The 18,661-nt window shown below is 39.3% G+C and overlaps 2 protein-coding genes and 1 long non-coding RNA gene across 3 annotated transcripts; 1 reads left to right on the top strand and 2 right to left on the bottom strand.

Annotated features, from left to right (window-relative positions):
• Positions 1–945: 945 nt before the first annotated feature.
• Positions 946–1,916, bottom strand: LOC308409776. Its single transcript, XR_013974075.1, has 3 exons — positions 1,709–1,916; positions 1,547–1,623; positions 946–1,409 (listed from the first exon to the last, which is right to left on the bottom strand). It is a non-coding gene; the product is annotated as an uncharacterized lncRNA (long non-coding RNA).
• A 7,638-nt stretch (positions 1,917–9,554) lies between these two features.
• On the bottom strand, positions 9,555–14,362 carry cep97 (centrosomal protein 97). The gene is made up of 11 exons (XM_080902359.1): positions 13,961–14,362; positions 13,124–13,266; positions 12,854–13,012; positions 12,638–12,739; positions 12,426–12,539; positions 12,167–12,333; positions 11,903–12,064; positions 11,619–11,794; positions 10,871–11,516; positions 10,709–10,784; positions 9,555–10,613 (listed from the first exon to the last, which is right to left on the bottom strand). Exons 1-11 carry the CDS (start codon positions 13,995–13,997, stop codon positions 10,125–10,127), a joined length of 2,271 nt encoding a protein of 756 aa, XP_080758485.1. The 5' UTR covers positions 13,998–14,362; the 3' UTR covers positions 9,555–10,124.
• A 150-nt stretch (positions 14,363–14,512) lies between these two features.
• rpl24 (ribosomal protein L24) lies at positions 14,513–18,455 on the top strand. The gene is made up of 6 exons (XM_080902360.1): positions 14,513–14,592; positions 14,719–14,794; positions 15,445–15,555; positions 16,504–16,640; positions 18,104–18,167; positions 18,326–18,455. The coding sequence occupies exons 1-6, from the start codon at positions 14,588–14,590 to the stop codon at positions 18,404–18,406; spliced, it is 474 nt and encodes a 157-aa protein (XP_080758486.1). The 5' UTR covers positions 14,513–14,587; the 3' UTR covers positions 18,407–18,455.
• Positions 18,456–18,661: the final 206 nt, after the last annotated feature.

Genomic DNA, 18,661 nt, shown 5'->3' with positions numbered 1-18,661 from the left:
ATGTGGTTGCACTACTCTTACGTATATTACGGTACAGGTGCCGACTGGCTTAGAAACGCAGTGTTTTGTGTCCTGATACTATTTTACTTCACAATCCACTCCCAGTTTTGGTTTATCTCCACTTTCCCCCCTGTGATCCACAGCCCAAATTACTGTATGATTCAGAGAAAATTAACAATAAAATTTACCCAATTTACTCAACTGTACTTTTAATGTCCTCATCTTTGACCTCAGATTACAGGAAAACTATAAGAGGTGACGCAGATATTTCACTGGATTATGACTCTGGGTGACCCCCACTCTGCACCCTGTGATCCACAGCCAAAATTACTGTACGGATTTTGAGAAAATTCATAGTAAAATCTTCCCATTTTGTTTTACTGTACTCTACATATTGACATCTTTGAGCTCAGATTACAGGAAAACTGTAAGAGGTGACGCAGATATTTCACTGGATTCTGAATCTAGGCCATCTCCACTCTGCACCCTGTCATCCACAGCCAAAATTACTGTACGGATTTTGAGAAAATTGATAGTAAACTTTGCACAATTTACTGTACTATACTCTATATATTCTCATCTTTGATCTCAGATTACAGGAAAACTATAAGAGGTGACACAGATATCTCACTGGATTATGACTCTGGGTGACCCCCACTCTGCACCCTGTGATCCACAGCCAAAATTACTGTACGGATTTCTGATAAAATTAAATCCTATTCCATTACCAAACAAAATGAGTTCATTGAAGTATTTGCTTAACTACAAGAAATGTCTTTCCACACACAATTTAAATTTTTCAAAATGTCATTCACACACCACCTCAAGTATCAACTTCAGTTTTAGACATTATTTATTCAGTGCTTAATCACAACAATAGTCAACTTAAGGCACTTACATAATACGTTAAACCTTACAATAATACATACAGAGAAAAACCCAACAATCATATGACCCCCTATGAGCAACAGTGGGAAGGAAAAACTCCCTTTTAACAGGAAGAAACCTCCGGCAGAACCAGGCTCAGGGAGGGGCGGCCATCTGCCTCAACCGGTCAGGGTGAGAAATTACATTTCTCAGATTACTGATTTCTCATATTACTACTACACAGTTTAGATATATTGTTATTCATTATCTGTCATCACACAAATCAACCCAAAAAATCAAAAAGGAAATACTTGAAGTACGTGCACAAAGCAAGAATGTTATACACATTGTGTTTTACACATGTGTTCCTCAAAACACCAATAACAACTATAAGCAGATTATTCAAGTAGCTTTCACCGCATGTGGAATTAGGTTACACAAAGCACACACTTCCACTCTGTCTTCTGAGCACTGCTGAGCTGTTCATTTGTCATGTCCAGGCATTCAGAATGGAACCAGCGGTTGCAATTATCACACTGGATCTGTAAACAAAAACATATGAACTTTCATAAACACATTACATAAATAATTCTATGTTTTAATCAATTACAATCATTAAAGACACAGAGTCAAATATTTTTTGGAAGATAACATAAAACAATTTTTAAAAATACTATACCCAGTCAATGATGGAGGGTCCTGGATTAGGTGGTTTCACCGTTGCACACATGGCACAGTTGTTGTCACTGTCAAATACTAAAACATAATATATATATATATATGTTAGTGTTCATCAGTTTGACACAAATAAATATGTCCATTTGAAGAAGATATTACACACCGGAGGCCTCAAGTATTGTCTGTGCAAATGTCCTTCGTGCCTGGGCCATCTCTTTTTTTGTCGTCAAAAATCTCTGTGTGCTAGCCCTGCGACAGACTGGCGACCTGTCCGGGGTGTACCCCGCCTCTCGCCCCATGACAGCTGGGATAGGCTCCAGTGCCCCCCGCGACCCTGAAAAAGGATAAGCGGAAGCGGATGGATGGATGGATGGATGGATGGCTTCCATTACTTCTTTGGCCATCTGAAATAAAAAAAAAAACAACAAAAACAATTAATTGAAAACATCTGCAAATGTTACACTTCCTGTTTACACAATTTAACCTTTTAATATTATTTTAACTTCCCCCACCCCATCTTCTTATCTAATTTCACAGAAAAATATTATTGCGTTAATGTTGTACCATACCATGATGACCATTACTCCGCAGCTAGAACCATCCCGTTGAAATGGATGTGTCAGTACTCCTCCTCGAAGTCTCACATTCACCCAGTCTGTTTTGTTGTAGCATGTCCTCCTCATTTTGAAGTATTCACTTTGTGAACATAACATACATCACATTTATATAATAATGAAAGATAAAAGTCACACAGAAAAAGACACATATAGTACAAAGACCGTTGCTCTGAACGGACTTTACAATCATTATCACAATCACCATGACTTGAAAGAGTCATTGTGTCAAGCCAATGAAAGATTAAATTCTGGTAATACCCAGTGCAAATCTTTGCTTAAAAGAGAATTTATGACCTTACGTGACAAAAACATTTTTGTAAGATGAGTTATTTATCATGGTGAACAGTGTTACTTATTATGTTTGTGTTTTTTTTTTACAAGTAATGCAACCAAACATTGATTTTGTTTTAACGTATTTCTTCGTACTACAAAATGTTACGTATTTTTCAATTATCTGAATGTGTTATCACTTCTTTTTCTCAATGAATATATATATTTTGGAAAAGATACAACATCAAAAGTCAAAGGACTGAGCAGTTTTCACTAAGCTTAACTGGAGGGTGTTACTTTTAAATGTACGCCTAAGAGTACAAAATCTAATCTTCGGTATATGCTATATCTCTATATATGCTCTCTATTGGTTAGTATATCAATATTATTGAGGTTTTCAAATTCTAAAAATTATGATTTTAGACACATTTCTGGACGAAGACTATACACAAAGCGCAAACAATCTAAAACAATTTTCTGTAATTAGACTGAGGAAAATAACTGGCATTAAATGGCTAGAATGTGCTCGTTTCTTGTTAATAGTCCCATTTGTAGTGTTAATTACTCACCTTTCCATTTTATTGTTGGTGGGTAAACCAAAAATTTTAGTCCACGTAGGCCTCGATGAAAAGTTCAGTGTACTAATAATAATTATATGTAATGACAGCGTAACCACATATAAACGTTTCCTGTCGCAATGAAAGCTACGTTATCTGTCCGTGCGACGCAACACCTCAATAAATACCGAAAGATCAAAAGTGGGTTGGCTCTATGTCATGTGACTCTTGTCCCACACATCAGTTTGCATTGAATTAACAAATAATACTAATTTAATTCTAATAATGAAGCAAAAACTAAAAAATGTTAAGGCAATGTACGACCTTGTTATTTCATGTATAAAATATAATCAAAATAGTATTGGCAGAAATATTTCTACGAGTTACAGTATGAAAAAAAAATTATGAAACCTGTAATCAAAAGGCAAGATATTGAATAGGTAATTCATAATATTAATGTTAAAGACAATGAGTGTCAGAGAAAAAGGCAAAAGCATATTGCTTAAAATATATTGTAAAAGATGTGATTAAAGACTTTCATATAAATTATGAGAATTGAAAGTTTTTTTTATACTTCTAAGACTACTATTACTTAGAGTGACGTGAAAATTAACGAACAAGAAGGAAAATATTATTTTCTATTAAACAAGTGAGTTGAATTAGATTTTCAATGTTTTTGCAGTTAACATATTTACTGAGACAATCAAAAATGAGCATGGAACAACATCTGTTACATGCCATGGTACCCAGCTCTTTGTTTTCTCTTACTCTTGTCTTTCAGGTGTCAAGCCTCATTCAATACTCAATATACTCAATACAAAGGTAATTGGCACGTCTCTATTGGCTGATCTGGGGAACAGTAGACCAATCGCTTGCCTGGGATAATTTCAAAAAACCAGCTCCCAGGCCAGCAGGTTGGCTTCAGACTGTCTTTGAACTTTTGTTAGTAGGTGTCTATGTGTGTGAACAGAGTGTTTGGGTGTGAGGCTGGACAGATAAGATCGGGGTACCCCAAACACATTCAACTGAGCTTTAAGTGTTAAAAACACTGGGTTAGGCAGGTGATGACACTTTTGTGTCCTGTGACTGATCTTATGTGTCAAGCAGGTACACAGGCCTTTTGTTTTGCATATTATTTTATTTCCACTTTAGGGAAGCTGTTGGCGTCTTTTTGTTTTAGTAATGTCTTTGATCTGGCTCAGCCGCCTGGTTCTCGTCCCCAACATTTTTCTTTTGTTAAGCTTACTGTTATCAGGGCATGGTAAATGAACAGTAAACCTTGCCTGATGACTAATCTTCCCGTTTCCCTATCATTGATTTATTTGGGTTGTCATGGAAGAAGTATTAAACAATGCCTTTTATTAGAACATAAGCATTGATATGCAGTAATTGTATTTGAATTAGTTAAATATGAGTGGGCAACTCTGACCATGACAAGACTGCATTTACTTTAAGGAATTAATAAAAAAATGTAGACATATTGTTGTCATTATTTTTACTCTTCAATTTGATGTGTTTTTTCTTTAAGATAGTATCAGAAGTTGCTCCTCCACCATGAAAAAAAAAACAACTGCATGTATTCTTTTACTACATCCACGATTCTCCTCTGTGGTCTTCCTCACTCATCCTGTTTGGAGCTTAATGTTCAACATCCTTTATCTATTAAAATTACAGAAGTAGAAGAAAGTAATCATCAGAGCAGGAATCATGATAAATGATAAATAGATTACCAGTACATGAAAACATAACATTTGCATAATTTCTCTGATAACCCTGCATTGGATGGGTTTATTAACGGTGGGCTGAAATTGTACTATAGTCTGCTGATGAGGAACTTTTTAGAGTGTTGAATTAAATGTCCTCCACAATCTGTATATGAATTGTCATTAAAACCATAGAGATTCTTACTTATAAAGGAAAGAAAAGTGTGACAATGCCCATCAACATATAGTGTATATTTTTTGAAACATTACAAAGATACATGTAATTCTGGGTTCACCTGAATTACAGATTAGACTGGTGGACAAACAGAGATGTTGTGTACAACTGGTGACAGCATCAGTGACAGGGATGCCAAAAGGAAGACCAAATTAATCAGCAAGGCTGGAAGCAGAATTAGGAGGCGTCATAGTCAGCGAGGGTCAGAGATTAATGAACAAATTGCCCACCTTCTTGGATAATGCATCACCCTCAAAAGGATTCAAAATTTGGGCCATGAAGAACAGTTCAGGAAACCTATTTTATTGTTTCGTCTGTGAAAATGTATAAATGAAATGTAAATTATGTTAAAGGCAAACACATTTGTAAGCAATAAGAAACAAACATGCTTTGCATTATGTCTCTAAACATCTGTATAGACTTGATGCAATATTTATTAACTGAATTTAAAAACATGTCTTACATAGTGGGAGTATTTCTTTTACTGATGATATTTCAATGATATGTATTTTCTATGACTAAATAATGCTCTATCTAACACATGGCAATAACAGCAGATGTGGCAATTTTGTAATTTGTTGTATAAATTTGATATTATTATAGGCAGTATATTTTCTTAGCCTTTGTCATACTCTGTCAACACAGCAATCTCAGAAACCGTACAGTATATTTGGCTGTGGATCACAGGGTGCAGAGTGGAGATGGCCTTGATTCAGAATCCAGTGAAATATCTGCGTCACCTCTTACAGTTTTCCTGTAATCGGAGCTCAAAGATGTTAATATGTGGAGTACAGTAAAGCATAATGGGAAGATTTTGCTATGAATTTTCTCAAGAACCGTACAGTAATTTTTGCTGTGGATCACAGGGTGCAGAGTGGGGGTCACCCAGAGTCAGAATCCAGTGAAATATCTGCGTCACCTCTTACAGTTTTCCTGTAATCTGAGCTCAAAGATGAGAATATATAGAGTATAGTACAGTAAATTGTGCAAAGTTTAATATCAATTTTCTCAAAATCCGTACAGTAATTTTGGCTGTGGATCACAGGGTGCAGAGTGGAGATGGCCTAGAGTCAGAATCTAGTGAAATATCTGTGTCACCTCTTACAGTTTTCCTGTAATCTGAGCTCAAAGATGTCAATATGTAGAGTACAGTAAAGCAAAATGGGAAGATTTTACTATGAATTTTCTCAAGAACCGTACAGTAATTTTGGCTGTGGATCACAGCATGCAGAGTGGGGGGTCACCGAGAGTCATAATCCAGTGAAATATCTGCGTCACCTCTTACAGTTTTCCTGTAATCTGAGCTCAAAGATGAGAATATATAGAGTATAGTACAGTAAATTGTGCAAAGTTTAATATCAATTTTCTCAAAATCCGTACAGTAATTTTGGCTGTGGATCACAGGGTGCAGAGTGGGGGTCACCCAGAGTCATAATCCAGTGAAATATCTGCGTCACCTCTTACAGTTTTCCTGTAATCTGAGCTCAAAGATGTCAATATGTAGAGTACAGTAAAGCAAAATGGGAAGATTTTACTATGAATTTTCTCAAAATCCGTACAGTAATTTTGGCTGTGGATCACAGGGTGCAGAGTGGGGGTCACCCAGAGTCAGAATCTAGTGAAATATCTGCGTCACCTCTTATAGTTTTCCTGTAATCTGAGCTCAAAGATGAGAATATATAGAGTATAGTACAGTAAATTGTGCAAAGTTTACTATGAATTTTCTCAAAATCCGTACAGTAATTTTTGCTGTGGATGACAGGATGCAGAGTGGAGATGGCCTAGAGTCATAATCCAGTGAAATATCTGCGTCACCTCTTACAGTTTTCCTGTAATCTGAGCTCAAAGATGAGAATATATAGAGTATAGTACAGTAAATTGTGCAAAGTTTAATATCAATTTTCTCAAAATCCGTACAGTAATTTTGGCTGTGGATGACAGGGTGCAGAGTGGAGATGGCCTAGATTCAGAATCTAGTGAAATATCTGCGTCACCTCTTACAGTTTTCCTGTAATCTGAGCTCAAAGATGTCAATATGTAGAGTACAGTAAAGCAAAATGGGAAGATTTTACTATGAATTTTCTCAAAATCCGTACAGTAATTTTGGCTGTGGATCACAGGGTGCAGAGTGGGGGTCACCCAGAGTCATAATCCAGTGAAATATCTGCGTCACCTCTTATAGTTTTCCTGTAATCTGAGGTCAAAGATGAGGACATTAAAAATACAGTTGAGTAAATTGGGTAAATTTTATTGTTAATTTTCTCTGAATCATACAGTAATTTTGGCTGTGGATCACAGGGGGGAAAGTGGAGATAAACCAAAACTGGGAGTGGATTGTGAAGTAAAATAGTATCAGGACACAAAACACTGCGTTTCTAAGCCAGTCTTCACCCATACCGTAATATACGTAAGAGTAGTGCAACCACATTTTCGGTGCGGCTGGCGGAGCGGCTAGCTTGACTGTGACTTCCTAAGTGAGGGCTCACTTGACCGCAGTACAGAGAACCAGGCTGGAATCGAACAGGTCACCTTACGCTTGGCAAATAAATAAATAAATAAATAAATAAAATCAATTAATTTATTAATTTTATTTCAATAAATTAATTGAAATAAAATCAATTAATTTATTTTTCCCACCCATCATGATGAGGGTGGGAAAAAAGAAATTGCAGTGGATTGGGTGACTGAGTGGGTGCTACTGCGTCCCCAGGTGGCCACTCGGTATACTTCAGCTGTTCCTTTGTAACAGCAACAATAACAGTGATACAAAGAGAAGAAGAAGAGTAAGAAAATTAGTTTTGTGACGCAGAAAAAAAATCAGCACTTCCTGTGTGTCTTGGTTCTGGTTCTTTGACTCAGTGTTTTGTGTTTTTTGGACTTTTGAATCGTAATTCATTGTTGTTTTGATTTTGAGAAGTGGGCTTGGTTTCTAGATTCTGTTTGCCCCCGTTGTATCATTTGAGCCCACAAGTTCAGCCCTCCTTGGGGTTATTTACTTCATGTTCCCTCAATGTTGTCTCTGTGTTTCATGTTTTGTTTATTTCCATTCACTCTCTCACTGTGCTACACACAATGTGTCCTGACATCCTGCCCAGTGACCCAGCTTTCAAAGTAATTAGCAGTCAGTCCACGGATTTCAAAGGATGTGAGTGTGAAAACTGGACCACGGAGCAATAGAAGAAGGTGGCCTGGTCTGATGAATCGTGGATGGCTGGGTGTCACTTACCTGGGAACACGTCAAGCTTGCAGAGGCAGTGTGATGCTTTGGGCCGTGTCCTGCTGGGAAACCTTGGTTCCTGACATCCATGTGCATGTTACTTTGACATCACCTATCTAAGTGTGGTAACAAACAATGCACATCCTTTTATGGAAACTATATTCCTTGTTTGCTGTGGCCTCTTTCATCAGGGTACTCATCAGTGGTTCGATGAGCACAACAATGAGTTTAAGGCGCTGACTTGGCCTACATATTTCCCAAACCTCAATCCAATCAAACATCTGTGGGATTTGCTGGGCAAACAAGTCAGATCCACAAAGGACACACCTTGCATCTTACAAGTTTTAAAGGATCTGTTGCTAACATTTCAGTGCCGGATACTCAAACACACTGGCCAGGGTCTGGTGGAAAGACCCAGGGTCAGGGCTATTTTGGCAACACAATATTGGGCAGTTGGTCGTAATATTATGTTTGATCAGTGTAAAAAACTAGAGGTTAAATTACAGAGGCAAGGAAGAGAGCATTTGGACATGTGCAGAGGAGAGAGAGTGGTAATATTTGAACAAAGGATGCTGAATGCAGAGCTGCCAGGGAGGAAGATAAGACAAGGATCACAGAGAATGTTCATGGATGTAGTGAAGAAGGACATGCATAGGGTCGGTGTGACAGAGGAAGATACTGGTGATATAGCACATTAGAGTAAATTGATCAAAAAGGTAGCACTTTTCAAATAATGGAAAACTGACTTTATGCTCAAAATATTTTCAATCTTATTTTCCAAGTAAAATCTGTTACGAGTTCATTACTTTTAAAGGCCACAGACATTCAGAAATTTATAGGCTGCTGTGTTCTACTAATTCTGATTTATAAGCCAAAGTAAGATGGATCGTGTCCTGGCATAATGATGGCTGCAGTGTGGTGGAGCTATATGGGGTAATGAAATTGAAAGTAACACACAGTGTGCTATTTGCCAGGGGGATAGAGAAGCTTTTCAAGGCAACACTCGATCACCATGGTCTAAACTGAAGTTTGTTAAATTTCAGAGATCCATTCATCTCAGAAGCATAAAGCATTTTGAATCCGTTCTTTTTTCTTTTTTTTAGCAAACTTTATTTTTACTTTGGTTAGTTTTTTGTCAATGTGGCATGTATAAAATTTTCATTGTATAACTTTGTTGTTTATTGTACACTATACTGTTTTTATTCTTTATCCAGCCACTGTAGCACAGAAATTCCCTTGAGACCAATAAAGTATCTATTTATCTGTACTTGCATTATAGCTATGAGGTATAACAGATTATTTTAATGAACTGGAATTAGTGTAAATTAATTTACACTGATTTATTAAACATCTAAGAAATAATCACACAATAATGAGAATAACTTTAAATAAGACATTATAAAAATGAAAAGTAGATAGAAATTAGAAAATTATAAGTACATATTTATTTACATTTTTCACAAGATAGGGATACATGACATTTTTCTGTTGATTATCAGTTAATGCTGACCTGCAGTCAATACAAAGCAGGCCAGCCATCCACACTGGTTGGAACAACAGAGATATATAGTAAAGCATATGTGTCGTTACAAGTGCAATTCTTTAACACAGCAACTTCTACTTTTCCAAACAGTAGAAGTAACAGGTCACAACATGTCTGTCTTAGTAGGCAGAGGTAGTAACCTCTACTTTCACTTTACTGATACCTTCTTAAGTTACATCACATTCAGTGTCTTTACACAGAGAGGAAAATGTTCATTAATAAAAGAACGGATCAAAGTGTTGGAGTATAAAGAAGCACTAGAGCTACATTCATAGGACTGTACTTGTTTCAATCTGGTTTTAGAGCTAAGACCACTGTTTTCTGGGTTATTAATTAAGATGACTGCAGAGAAAGATCTGTCTCTAAGCTTATGCTCAGTGTTAATTTACACACACTCAGTCAGTGGTTCTATACAGTTTTCTAACGGGTGAGGACTCTCAGGTAGAGCCAGGAGCTGATTCTGCTGCCTTCCCCATGGGGGAGCTAGTCTGTGCCACCTTGCTGGGTGATGCCGGTGAGGATGGCTGTGGCGTTTCTGTTCTATCGCTAACTGCCTCCTCTGCCTCCTCCCTCTGCTGTACAGAGGACAGATATTGCTCCAGCAGGCTGCAGTCTGCACTGTCTGCTCCATCGCTGCCATTAGCGAGGCCACTACAAATGGGGCTTAGCGCTCGCACTGTTTTCAGAGAGTCTGCTGTCCCACTGCTCAGGAAGCTGTCCTCTTGCGCCACCTGCTGATCGCAAGTCAACTGGAAGCCAGAGTCTGGGAAGGAGACATCTGTGCTGGGTGGGTTGGTGGTACTGGAAGCAACGGGTGGGGTGGCCTTGCAAAGTCCAGGGGATGAGATCTGAGCAGGGGTGGCGGCTTGCGTAACGACTGCCAGCTGCTGCTCCACAGACTGCTTCCACTGCTGCATAGCCTGGAACTACACACAAATCACACAGAACGTAAACTATGAATTTATGGACAGATTTCTTGAAACAATATTATACATATCTTACAATGTTAAACAGAAACTACCTCTTTCCATAGAAACTTCAAAGCTTCCTCCTGAACGAGCCTTTGCAGCCTCTCCTCCTCATACTGCTTCTGCACACTGCAAACAAACCAGATTCACTGTCACTGATTAACACCTATGCATCGCAGAAAGAGTATCACCAGTGCTGCTTGTCGGTCACTTACTGATCCAACTTCTCAGACAGGAAGAGGATGTGTTCCTGCATCCTGCGTAGACGGATTTCACTGCGCACCTCTCTGGCCATGGGGTGACAGCACCGCGTGTAATGGCCTCTCCACCAGGACTGTATTTTAATTGCAGCTCTGTCTGCTTCTGTCACACTTGATTTACTCTCAACTTCTTCCTGCTTCTGAGCTTCTTTCACCTCAGCTTTAACAAAATCACTATCTAGGTCATTCTGTAGAGTGCTAACTCTGACTCCTAGCAATCCACTAGATGTTGAATCTGTAGCAGAAATAACTTCTTCTCCTTCAAGCGTCTTTCTCTCGTGCTGCTCTACTGTGGGTGGATGCTGTGGATTGTTGGCGTTTTGCTTTTTGGACTGCGCTGGGTGCTTTGGTGCCAGGGAATCTGGCTCGAATGTCTCCGTCTCGTCCTCGCTGTCAGAGTGGGTCGATCGTGGCTCCAGATCAGGTGTGAAGGGGATGAAGGTGGACTCTGAGGAAAGTATGCTACTGTTGAGTTTGTCCTCACCTGTCTGCACATCCTCCAAATAAATTTGTTCCTCGCTGAGCCTTGGGCGACATACTATGGGCAGTGACGGATTGGAAGAGTCAGAGCTCACCCAGGTGTTAAACCGAACAACTGGCTCTACAGGGGAGCAGACAAATCAACGATTAGTGCTACAACCTAATTCAAATACATGATTCTCACTGGTCTTGGACCAGGGTGCCAGGCAGGCAGCCCTCTTACCTGTCTGCGGGACTGATGGAACAGCTGGTCCAGGTACAGTGATATTCTTCAACTCTCTGGCTCCCCCTTGTGGAACTCTATGTGACGGACTGTGACTCTCCACATCAAGCTGAGTTGGTCGAGGAGGACTGCGACAGCCTCCCCGGGTCTCCTCCAGCAGTTGTCTCTGATGAAACCTGAGACAGTTATGAAGGATTAAGAATGATGTGTGCTACCATGACCAAGAAGTGGATACTGGGTAATGATTTTTTTCCCTTGCAGTTTATCTATATTAAGATTTCAACCTCTGTTTACTGAGAATCTTCTCCAATTTGGCATCCTCAGCTGTGATGGCAGGTGATGCCGTCACAGGGCAGACAGTGGCCAGGTACTGCACCAGTTGAATGTGCTGCCCTGGTCGATATGAGCGACCTTTGCCCTGACTGTAGAGCCACTCAGCTTTCAGACTGTAAATTTAACAATAACACACAGCAAAAAAGAAAAAAAAAAGACACTCAGGCATTCTGATGCTTTTGTACTGATGATATTAAGCACGAGAATATACACACCCCTCTTTCTGTGTCACTACATAGCCATCCAGGACCTTCAGGCTCAGGCACCAACTCATGACATATGGCCGATAGTCGAAACCAGGCAGAGATGGGGTCGCCTTAACACAAGGGTTGCTCATGATGGAAAGCTGCTCCAGCTCATGAAGTGGCGCCAGGTATGACATCTGGAGTAATCAGTTTATAGTCAGTCATAGTAATATTAGGTAATTTTAATATAACCAGTGTGACTGTATTAAATAAGGGAGAACATAATTACTTCATTAAGATCCCTAATCTCATTTTCTGCCAGGGAGAGAATAGATAATTGGGCAGGAAGGTGAGCGGGGACAGTTCGGAGTGTTGTGATGCTGTTTCCGTGAAGTAACAGAGTCTGCAACATTGACAGAAAATGATGCCGTCAAGAAAATCAACAATACCATTAATATAGGGCTAGTCTGAGCATATATTCAGAGGTCTCAGCACACTGACCTTTAGTGCCACCAGTTTGGTCAGATCACCAATGGCAGATATGTTATTGTCAGACAGATCCAAGTGTTGAAGAGAGACACAGTTGTTAAGTTGCTCAATGACCTGTGTGAAAGATTGCACAGTGGATTAAATATTTGTCATTACACATGGACTGAATTTGCTGTCAGTAAATTACAGGATCTGTGTAAAGGATGTTAAAATATCTCATATCCTCACCTTAATATTGTTGCCAGAGAGGTTGAGCCACTTTAGGTGAGGCAGATCTCTCAGCCCCTCAATGTAGCCTATACTGTTATTGGGAAGATTTAGGACTCTCAACTCTGTCAGCCGAGACACACCCATCATTCTCACCAGACGATTACTGGCTACAGACAGCTAAAGAAGGAAAAGAAAGAAAAGACATCAAATCATGAACTGGTGTGTGGTATCTGGACTCTAATGGCTGGGGAGATTATGTAGAAAATTTTAAACTAAAGGGTTTGTTACCTGCTGAAGGCCTGGATTCCTTTCTAGGTGGTCCAGCTTCATGATGTTGTTCCCGTCCAGGATGAGAGTGTGAGTGTCTTCTGAGCAGGTGAAACTGGGCTCCAACTTCTGCATACCTCGGGCTGAAAGATCCACCACAGGTCCTGGCAGGATAAAGAGATTCAGCAGACTTAAAAAGCACAATGTGGGTCTTGGTTTTCCATAAAGATATCTTGTGAAATCAGTCATGCACATTAAGTATATCTCATAAGTCAACAGCATTAGGCTTATCTTGAACCTGAACCTTTTTCCCAAATCCCAAATTTTGGTCAGTTTTTGTAGGCTACCCCTCTTGTACTCTACTAGAGGGTGGTGATGGGTTAATTATGGGCTACCCAGACTACTATAATAGCTTATGAATGGGTATAGAACTGTAACAACTAGCAACCTACCATGCAAAAAAAATAAAATAAAAATCTTAGTTACAGTTTCTGGCAAGTCCCCTGAATTAGTTTACATAATCTTCTATTGATCACTGTCATTTGAAGGCTAAGAAGGTCAAGAAATCAAGCCTCTGCCCAGTGTGCCTGTCTGTCAACACCTGCAGAACCTAAATTTGTCCCAGACAACCTGGTTTCATGTTTAAGGTTTCGGAAAACTTTGCTAAAACTTAATTTACAAATATGCCAGAAAAGGACTGACGCGTGATGTTTTAATGCTCATGAAAGGTGAACTAGCTAACGACAGCACTCTGTAGTGTTCTCCCGTTAACCTCCGCCGGTGAGAAACATCTTCCTATGGGCTACCTTTCAAAGGAATATTAATATGTTTGACTAAAATAGATGACCGACTACTTACCAGCATTTCTATCAAACTGTAAATCTGATACACCCATCCTATCGACCCAGACCACAGCTAGCGTTAGCTGTAGTAGGAAAGACAAGAAGCGTCTGTGTGTTGTCAAACTGCGTAATCGAGGGGCTCTGGGATTTGTAGTTCATAAAGGATGTCTCGCCCCTTGCAACGTTGCGTCTATGGAAGTCGAAAAGACTACAATTATCCTACAGCGCGCTAAGGTTGCTGAAACGCGCCAGCCAGATTTAAGCAAAGAATAAAGAAGGGAAACATTAACGTTAATAGGAAAAATGCGTCTGAAGTGACCATAGTTATCTCATATTTCATTTTAGAGTGTTTAATACGCTGCTGTTCTGTATTATTAAGCCAAGAGCAGCTAGCTAATTGCTTGCTAGGCAACCGTCTAAATGTGACGTCACCATTGTGCTGCTGGTCAATGTATAAATTTGACTAAAATATTTTTATAATAGAAAAAAATATATCGTATAGGTTCACTGATTTTAAAGCATTACTGAAACATTAACGGTCAGAATTTTTAAATTTGTTCACAAATATCAATCTCGTAGTCAGTAAATTCCGTTTCCGCATCCGTCATCTTTCTTTCCGGTTTTGTGCCCTCTCGTAGCCATCATGAAGTGAGTGTATGCAATGCTATCAAATGCCATCTCAGTATTTAAATAAATACTTTAAGGATGATAAGTACATTGAAAGAAACTATGTACGGTTCTCTTTCGCTGATGATCTGTATTTGTCGTTTTCAGGGTCGAGTTGTGCAGTTTCAGCGGGTATAAAATATACCCCGGCCATGGCCGCCGATACGCCAGGATAGACGGGAAGGTAACTAGCTGGCAAAGTCCGACACCGGTTTCTTCTCGCTCTGTCCCAAAACTATTTTATGAAGATCACTTTACCGGCTCAGCATTAAATATCCCCTGTGAATGTGATTTAAAATTTGTCTATTGAAAGACACACTCACAACGGGCCCAATTGAGTCCTGTATAACCCGCTAATGTTAGCAGCTAAACGATAGCATTTTTAGGTTCAGCCACACGGGTGTATTTGACTGCGATAGTATTATGATAGATAACAGTCATAGAGACCTATAGGCTCTGTTGACTGTGACTTGTTCTGAAAAGAGCCTACAGGGGTTTTAGATAAAGTGTCATTTATTTGTGTAAGTACATCTAGGAGAAAACAAGATGCATAAGTATGTAGCTTCACTCAAAATGTGGCTCTGTCCTGAGCTGTTGCCTACTACTTATAATTAATGCAGTTAAATTTCGTTATGTATCAAGTTTATGATACTTGTGAACAGTTCCACAATGCAAGGTGTGCTTTAGATTCAGTTTTGTCACATATGACAGACTGCTGTCAGCATCCAAAGTCAGTTTGTAGCTCAGGTGGATAGTACAGGGTGTAATTGTCGTAATTAAAGGCAGACATGAGTAACATTCGGTTATTTAATTATTTATTTTTGTCTTTGTTAGGTGTTCCAGTTTTTGAATGCCAAGTGCGAGTCTGCCTTCCTGGCCAAGAGGAACCCCAGACAGATCAACTGGACTGTGCTGTACAGACGCAAGCACAAGAAGGGCCAGTCTGTAAGTACAATCCTGTATATGAGTTCATCATTTATATTTGTTTACAAGGAGACTGAAGTGAAAATGTAGCTATTTTTCCATGGCAGACAGACTTTGTGGGTCCAGCAGTTAATTGCTGTGTTGATACTGGTCATTTGTGAAACAGATAAACTAATCTTAGCTATTAGATATAAAAGTAGATCGTCACATTTACTCAAGCTCCAATTTATACATCAGACTGGCTGCGGGTGGATGGTGTGCACGGTGTTGGTCCGTGTTACGTGTTGTTGCTCAACTGTGTTTTGCAGACTGAGCAGCAGCGCTCACTCCACACCTGCAGCCACAGAATATCTGGAGATCATAGTACTGGCCTTTGACGTCTTTGCAGACATATTCTCATCGGTCAGCCTCCAAACTCTCCAACATGCTGACAGTTGCTACCTGTGGATGGATTGTGTGTAGTCCTGTTAAAGTAGTTCAAGGATTTGGTGTTGGCTTTGTGAAATTTAAAGGCAAACATAAGAAATGTGTTTTGTTTACAATATGCTGAGTTATTAAAACTTCTGTTACTCACCATTGCTGTAGCATGACAACGTATTTTACTCAATTTATCTCAGGTTTTTAGATTTTCATGGTTACAGCTGTTGACTGTTACGGTTCCTATGGATGGTGATGCATCAGAAAACACGCAAAACTGACTTGTTGGATGGCTAGACACATGCTTTAATACTGATTTTGCCATGCCTTAGATGGCAGTTTGAGAAAATTGGTTAATAACTGTTCATTTATGACTGCAACCACCCCTTTGGCGGTGTAGACTAGAGTAAATATGTAGACACATTTCCTTTCAGATAGATTAGCCACTCATTTCTTTGTGATTAACAGGTTTGTCTTCTATTCTTCATGTGAACATGAAAAACCATTATTTTTTTAAGTAAACCAATGTATTGTATTTTTTTTTTGTAACAGGAAGAGGTGGCAAAGAAGCGTACCCGCCGTGCAGTGAAATTCACGAGGGCCATCACTGGCGCCTCCCTGGCTGAGATCATGGCCAAGAGGAACCAGAAGCCCGAGGTCCGCAAGGCCCAGAGGGAGCAGGCCATCAGGTAAGAGGACAAAGTACCCTGTGTACTTTTTTTTTTTTTTTTTTTTTTTTTTTTTTGTCTTTTTTTGTCTTTTTTTTTTTTTTAGTCTTGTGATCTTGAAGGTGATAAAATTGTGTCAGAGTATTATTCGGAATAAAGAAGGGTTGGATTAGAATCCAGTGTAGACGATATTGGCCGACTTGCCCAGAGGTTGCATTGGGCATTTTATTGGTTTCATATTTTTAAGAATGAGATTTAATTGTTAGTTTTCATTAAAAAAAAAAAAAAGAATTTAATAAAACAGAGTGCCTTTATGAGGGCATTGAAACGCTGACTGCAGGGACTTTTCATAGTAACACAGCAAGAAACAAATGATTTTCTTTGTTTCCCCCTGCAGGCTTAGCTGATACACAAACACAGCAGTCAAATATAATCTGAGTGAACATTAATCTGGGGCTTGCTTCAGCATAATTAAAATAAAGTGAATTACAGGGTGTTGCAGCACTTCCTGATTTAATTCTATTCTGCAGACTGAGTCCACTCTGCTGCTACACTAGACACTTAAATTCCTGATATTCATTACTTCAGGATTAGTTTTATCATCACTGGGCAGGGATAGCTCAGTAGGTAGAGTGGTTGCCCCATGATCGGAAGGTCGGGGGTTCGATTCCCCTTAACAGCTACCCTGAGGTACCCCTGAGCAAGGTACCGTCCCTACACACTGCTCCCCGGGCGCCCAATGGCTGCCCACTGCTTCACTGAGTGAATGGGTTAAATGCAGAGAGCAATTTCCCCACGGGGCTCAATAAAGTACAATAATGTACACACTTTCTTCTTCTTCTTCTTCTTTCTTCTTTCTTCTTCTTCATCATCAAAGAACACATCTAACATTACTGAGTGATATTAGCAAAAGTCTCTGAATGCTTCTGGTCCTTTAAACACTCACCGAACAGTCAGAAAACCCCCAATATGAATTCCTGCATGAGAGAACAGCTGCACCTATGAACCTGAACTGATCACAAACATGCTGTATTTAAGCTTAATGTTATTAAAAACAAGAAAATACTGATGCTGCCACCGTCTTTAGATTGTTTTTTAAAGTTGTTGGTATTCTAGTCCAAGAAAATGAGGAAGCCTTTAGAGTTGCAACACTTAATCATTGATTGGAAATATTCAGTAAAAACAGCTTCTGATCAGCCTGTCAGTGTAATCAGTCACTGTAAATAATTACTACAGTGAACACTTTAATAGCACTTCAAGTTCACTTTGTTATTCCAGTCATAATAAAATACGATTATAAAGCATGTTTCTCACAGTGAGTGGCGCAAAAAGGGCTGAGGTCATGAGGAGCAACCAATGCTCAAGTTAAAAATAAAGTATTCAAATACATACATTAAAAAATTATATAAAGAAATTGTTGTTTTGAATTTTTTTTGGTCACTTTGATTGGTTTGGACTAAATTTGGTTCTCTTTGTTCTCTCAGAGCTGCCAAGGAGGCCAAGAAGGCAAAGCAGGCTGCAAAGAAGCCCGCTGCAGCACCTGCAAAGGTAAGAGCCAGTGCTCTGTGTTGAAGTTATTCAATAAGATGTCAAAACAAGTTTTTAGTTTCCCCACTGCATGCTCTTCAGGCTTCACTCGATTATTCAGCAACTTAATTCAAAGTTTTTCTTTGTGCAAGAACTTAGTTGATTTTCTTCTCCCATAGGCCGCTGCTAAGGCTGCACAGAAACCCAAGATCGCCAAGCCCATGAAGGTCAGCGCACCTCGCGTCGGTGGAAAACGCTAAACCTGACTCGCTGTTTATGGTTGTGAATAAAAATTTTGGTTGACCAACATTTATGCTCTGATTTTCGTATTTATTTGACAACTTTACTGAAGCCCAGGCAGCCCAACGTTTATGTATTTAAATTTATTTTTGTGACAATGAGCCTCATTTCCAAGTTCCATGAATTACAGTATTTGAATATTTTGTTTCAACATGACGGGACCATCATAGTGTCGTGGACAAACTCTTTTGGTGTTGTGGCAGGAAGGACATTCA

This window comes from Rhamphochromis sp. 'chilingali' (assembly GCF_963969265.1).
Source record: "Rhamphochromis sp. 'chilingali' genome assembly, chromosome: 14".
In the NCBI taxonomy this organism is placed as follows: domain Eukaryota; kingdom Metazoa; phylum Chordata; class Actinopteri; order Cichliformes; family Cichlidae; genus Rhamphochromis; species Rhamphochromis sp. 'chilingali'.
Note: the sequence above shows the minus strand (reverse complement) of the source record. Positions and strands in the feature narration are given on the sequence as shown.

Excerpts from the sequence above, each read along its gene's own strand:
- rpl24 (XM_080902360.1), top strand. Across the intron at positions 14,795-15,444 it reads ACGCCAGGATAGACGGGAAG|GTGTTCCAGTTTTTGAATGC; the intron begins GTAACTAGCTGG and ends TGTCTTTGTTAG. Across the intron at positions 18,168-18,325 it reads CCGCTGCAGCACCTGCAAAG|GCCGCTGCTAAGGCTGCACA; the intron begins GTAAGAGCCAGT and ends CTTCTCCCATAG.
- cep97 (XM_080902359.1), bottom strand. The coding sequence starts at position 13,997 with ATGGGTGTATCAGATTTACAGTTTGATAGAAATGCTG. Across the intron at positions 12,334-12,425 it reads AGATTAGGGATCTTAATGAA|ATGTCATACCTGGCGCCACT; the intron begins GTAATTATGTTC and ends TGATTACTCCAG. Across the intron at positions 10,785-10,870 it reads CTGTCTGAGAAGTTGGATCA|TGTGCAGAAGCAGTATGAGG; the intron begins GTAAGTGACCGA and ends GTTTGTTTGCAG.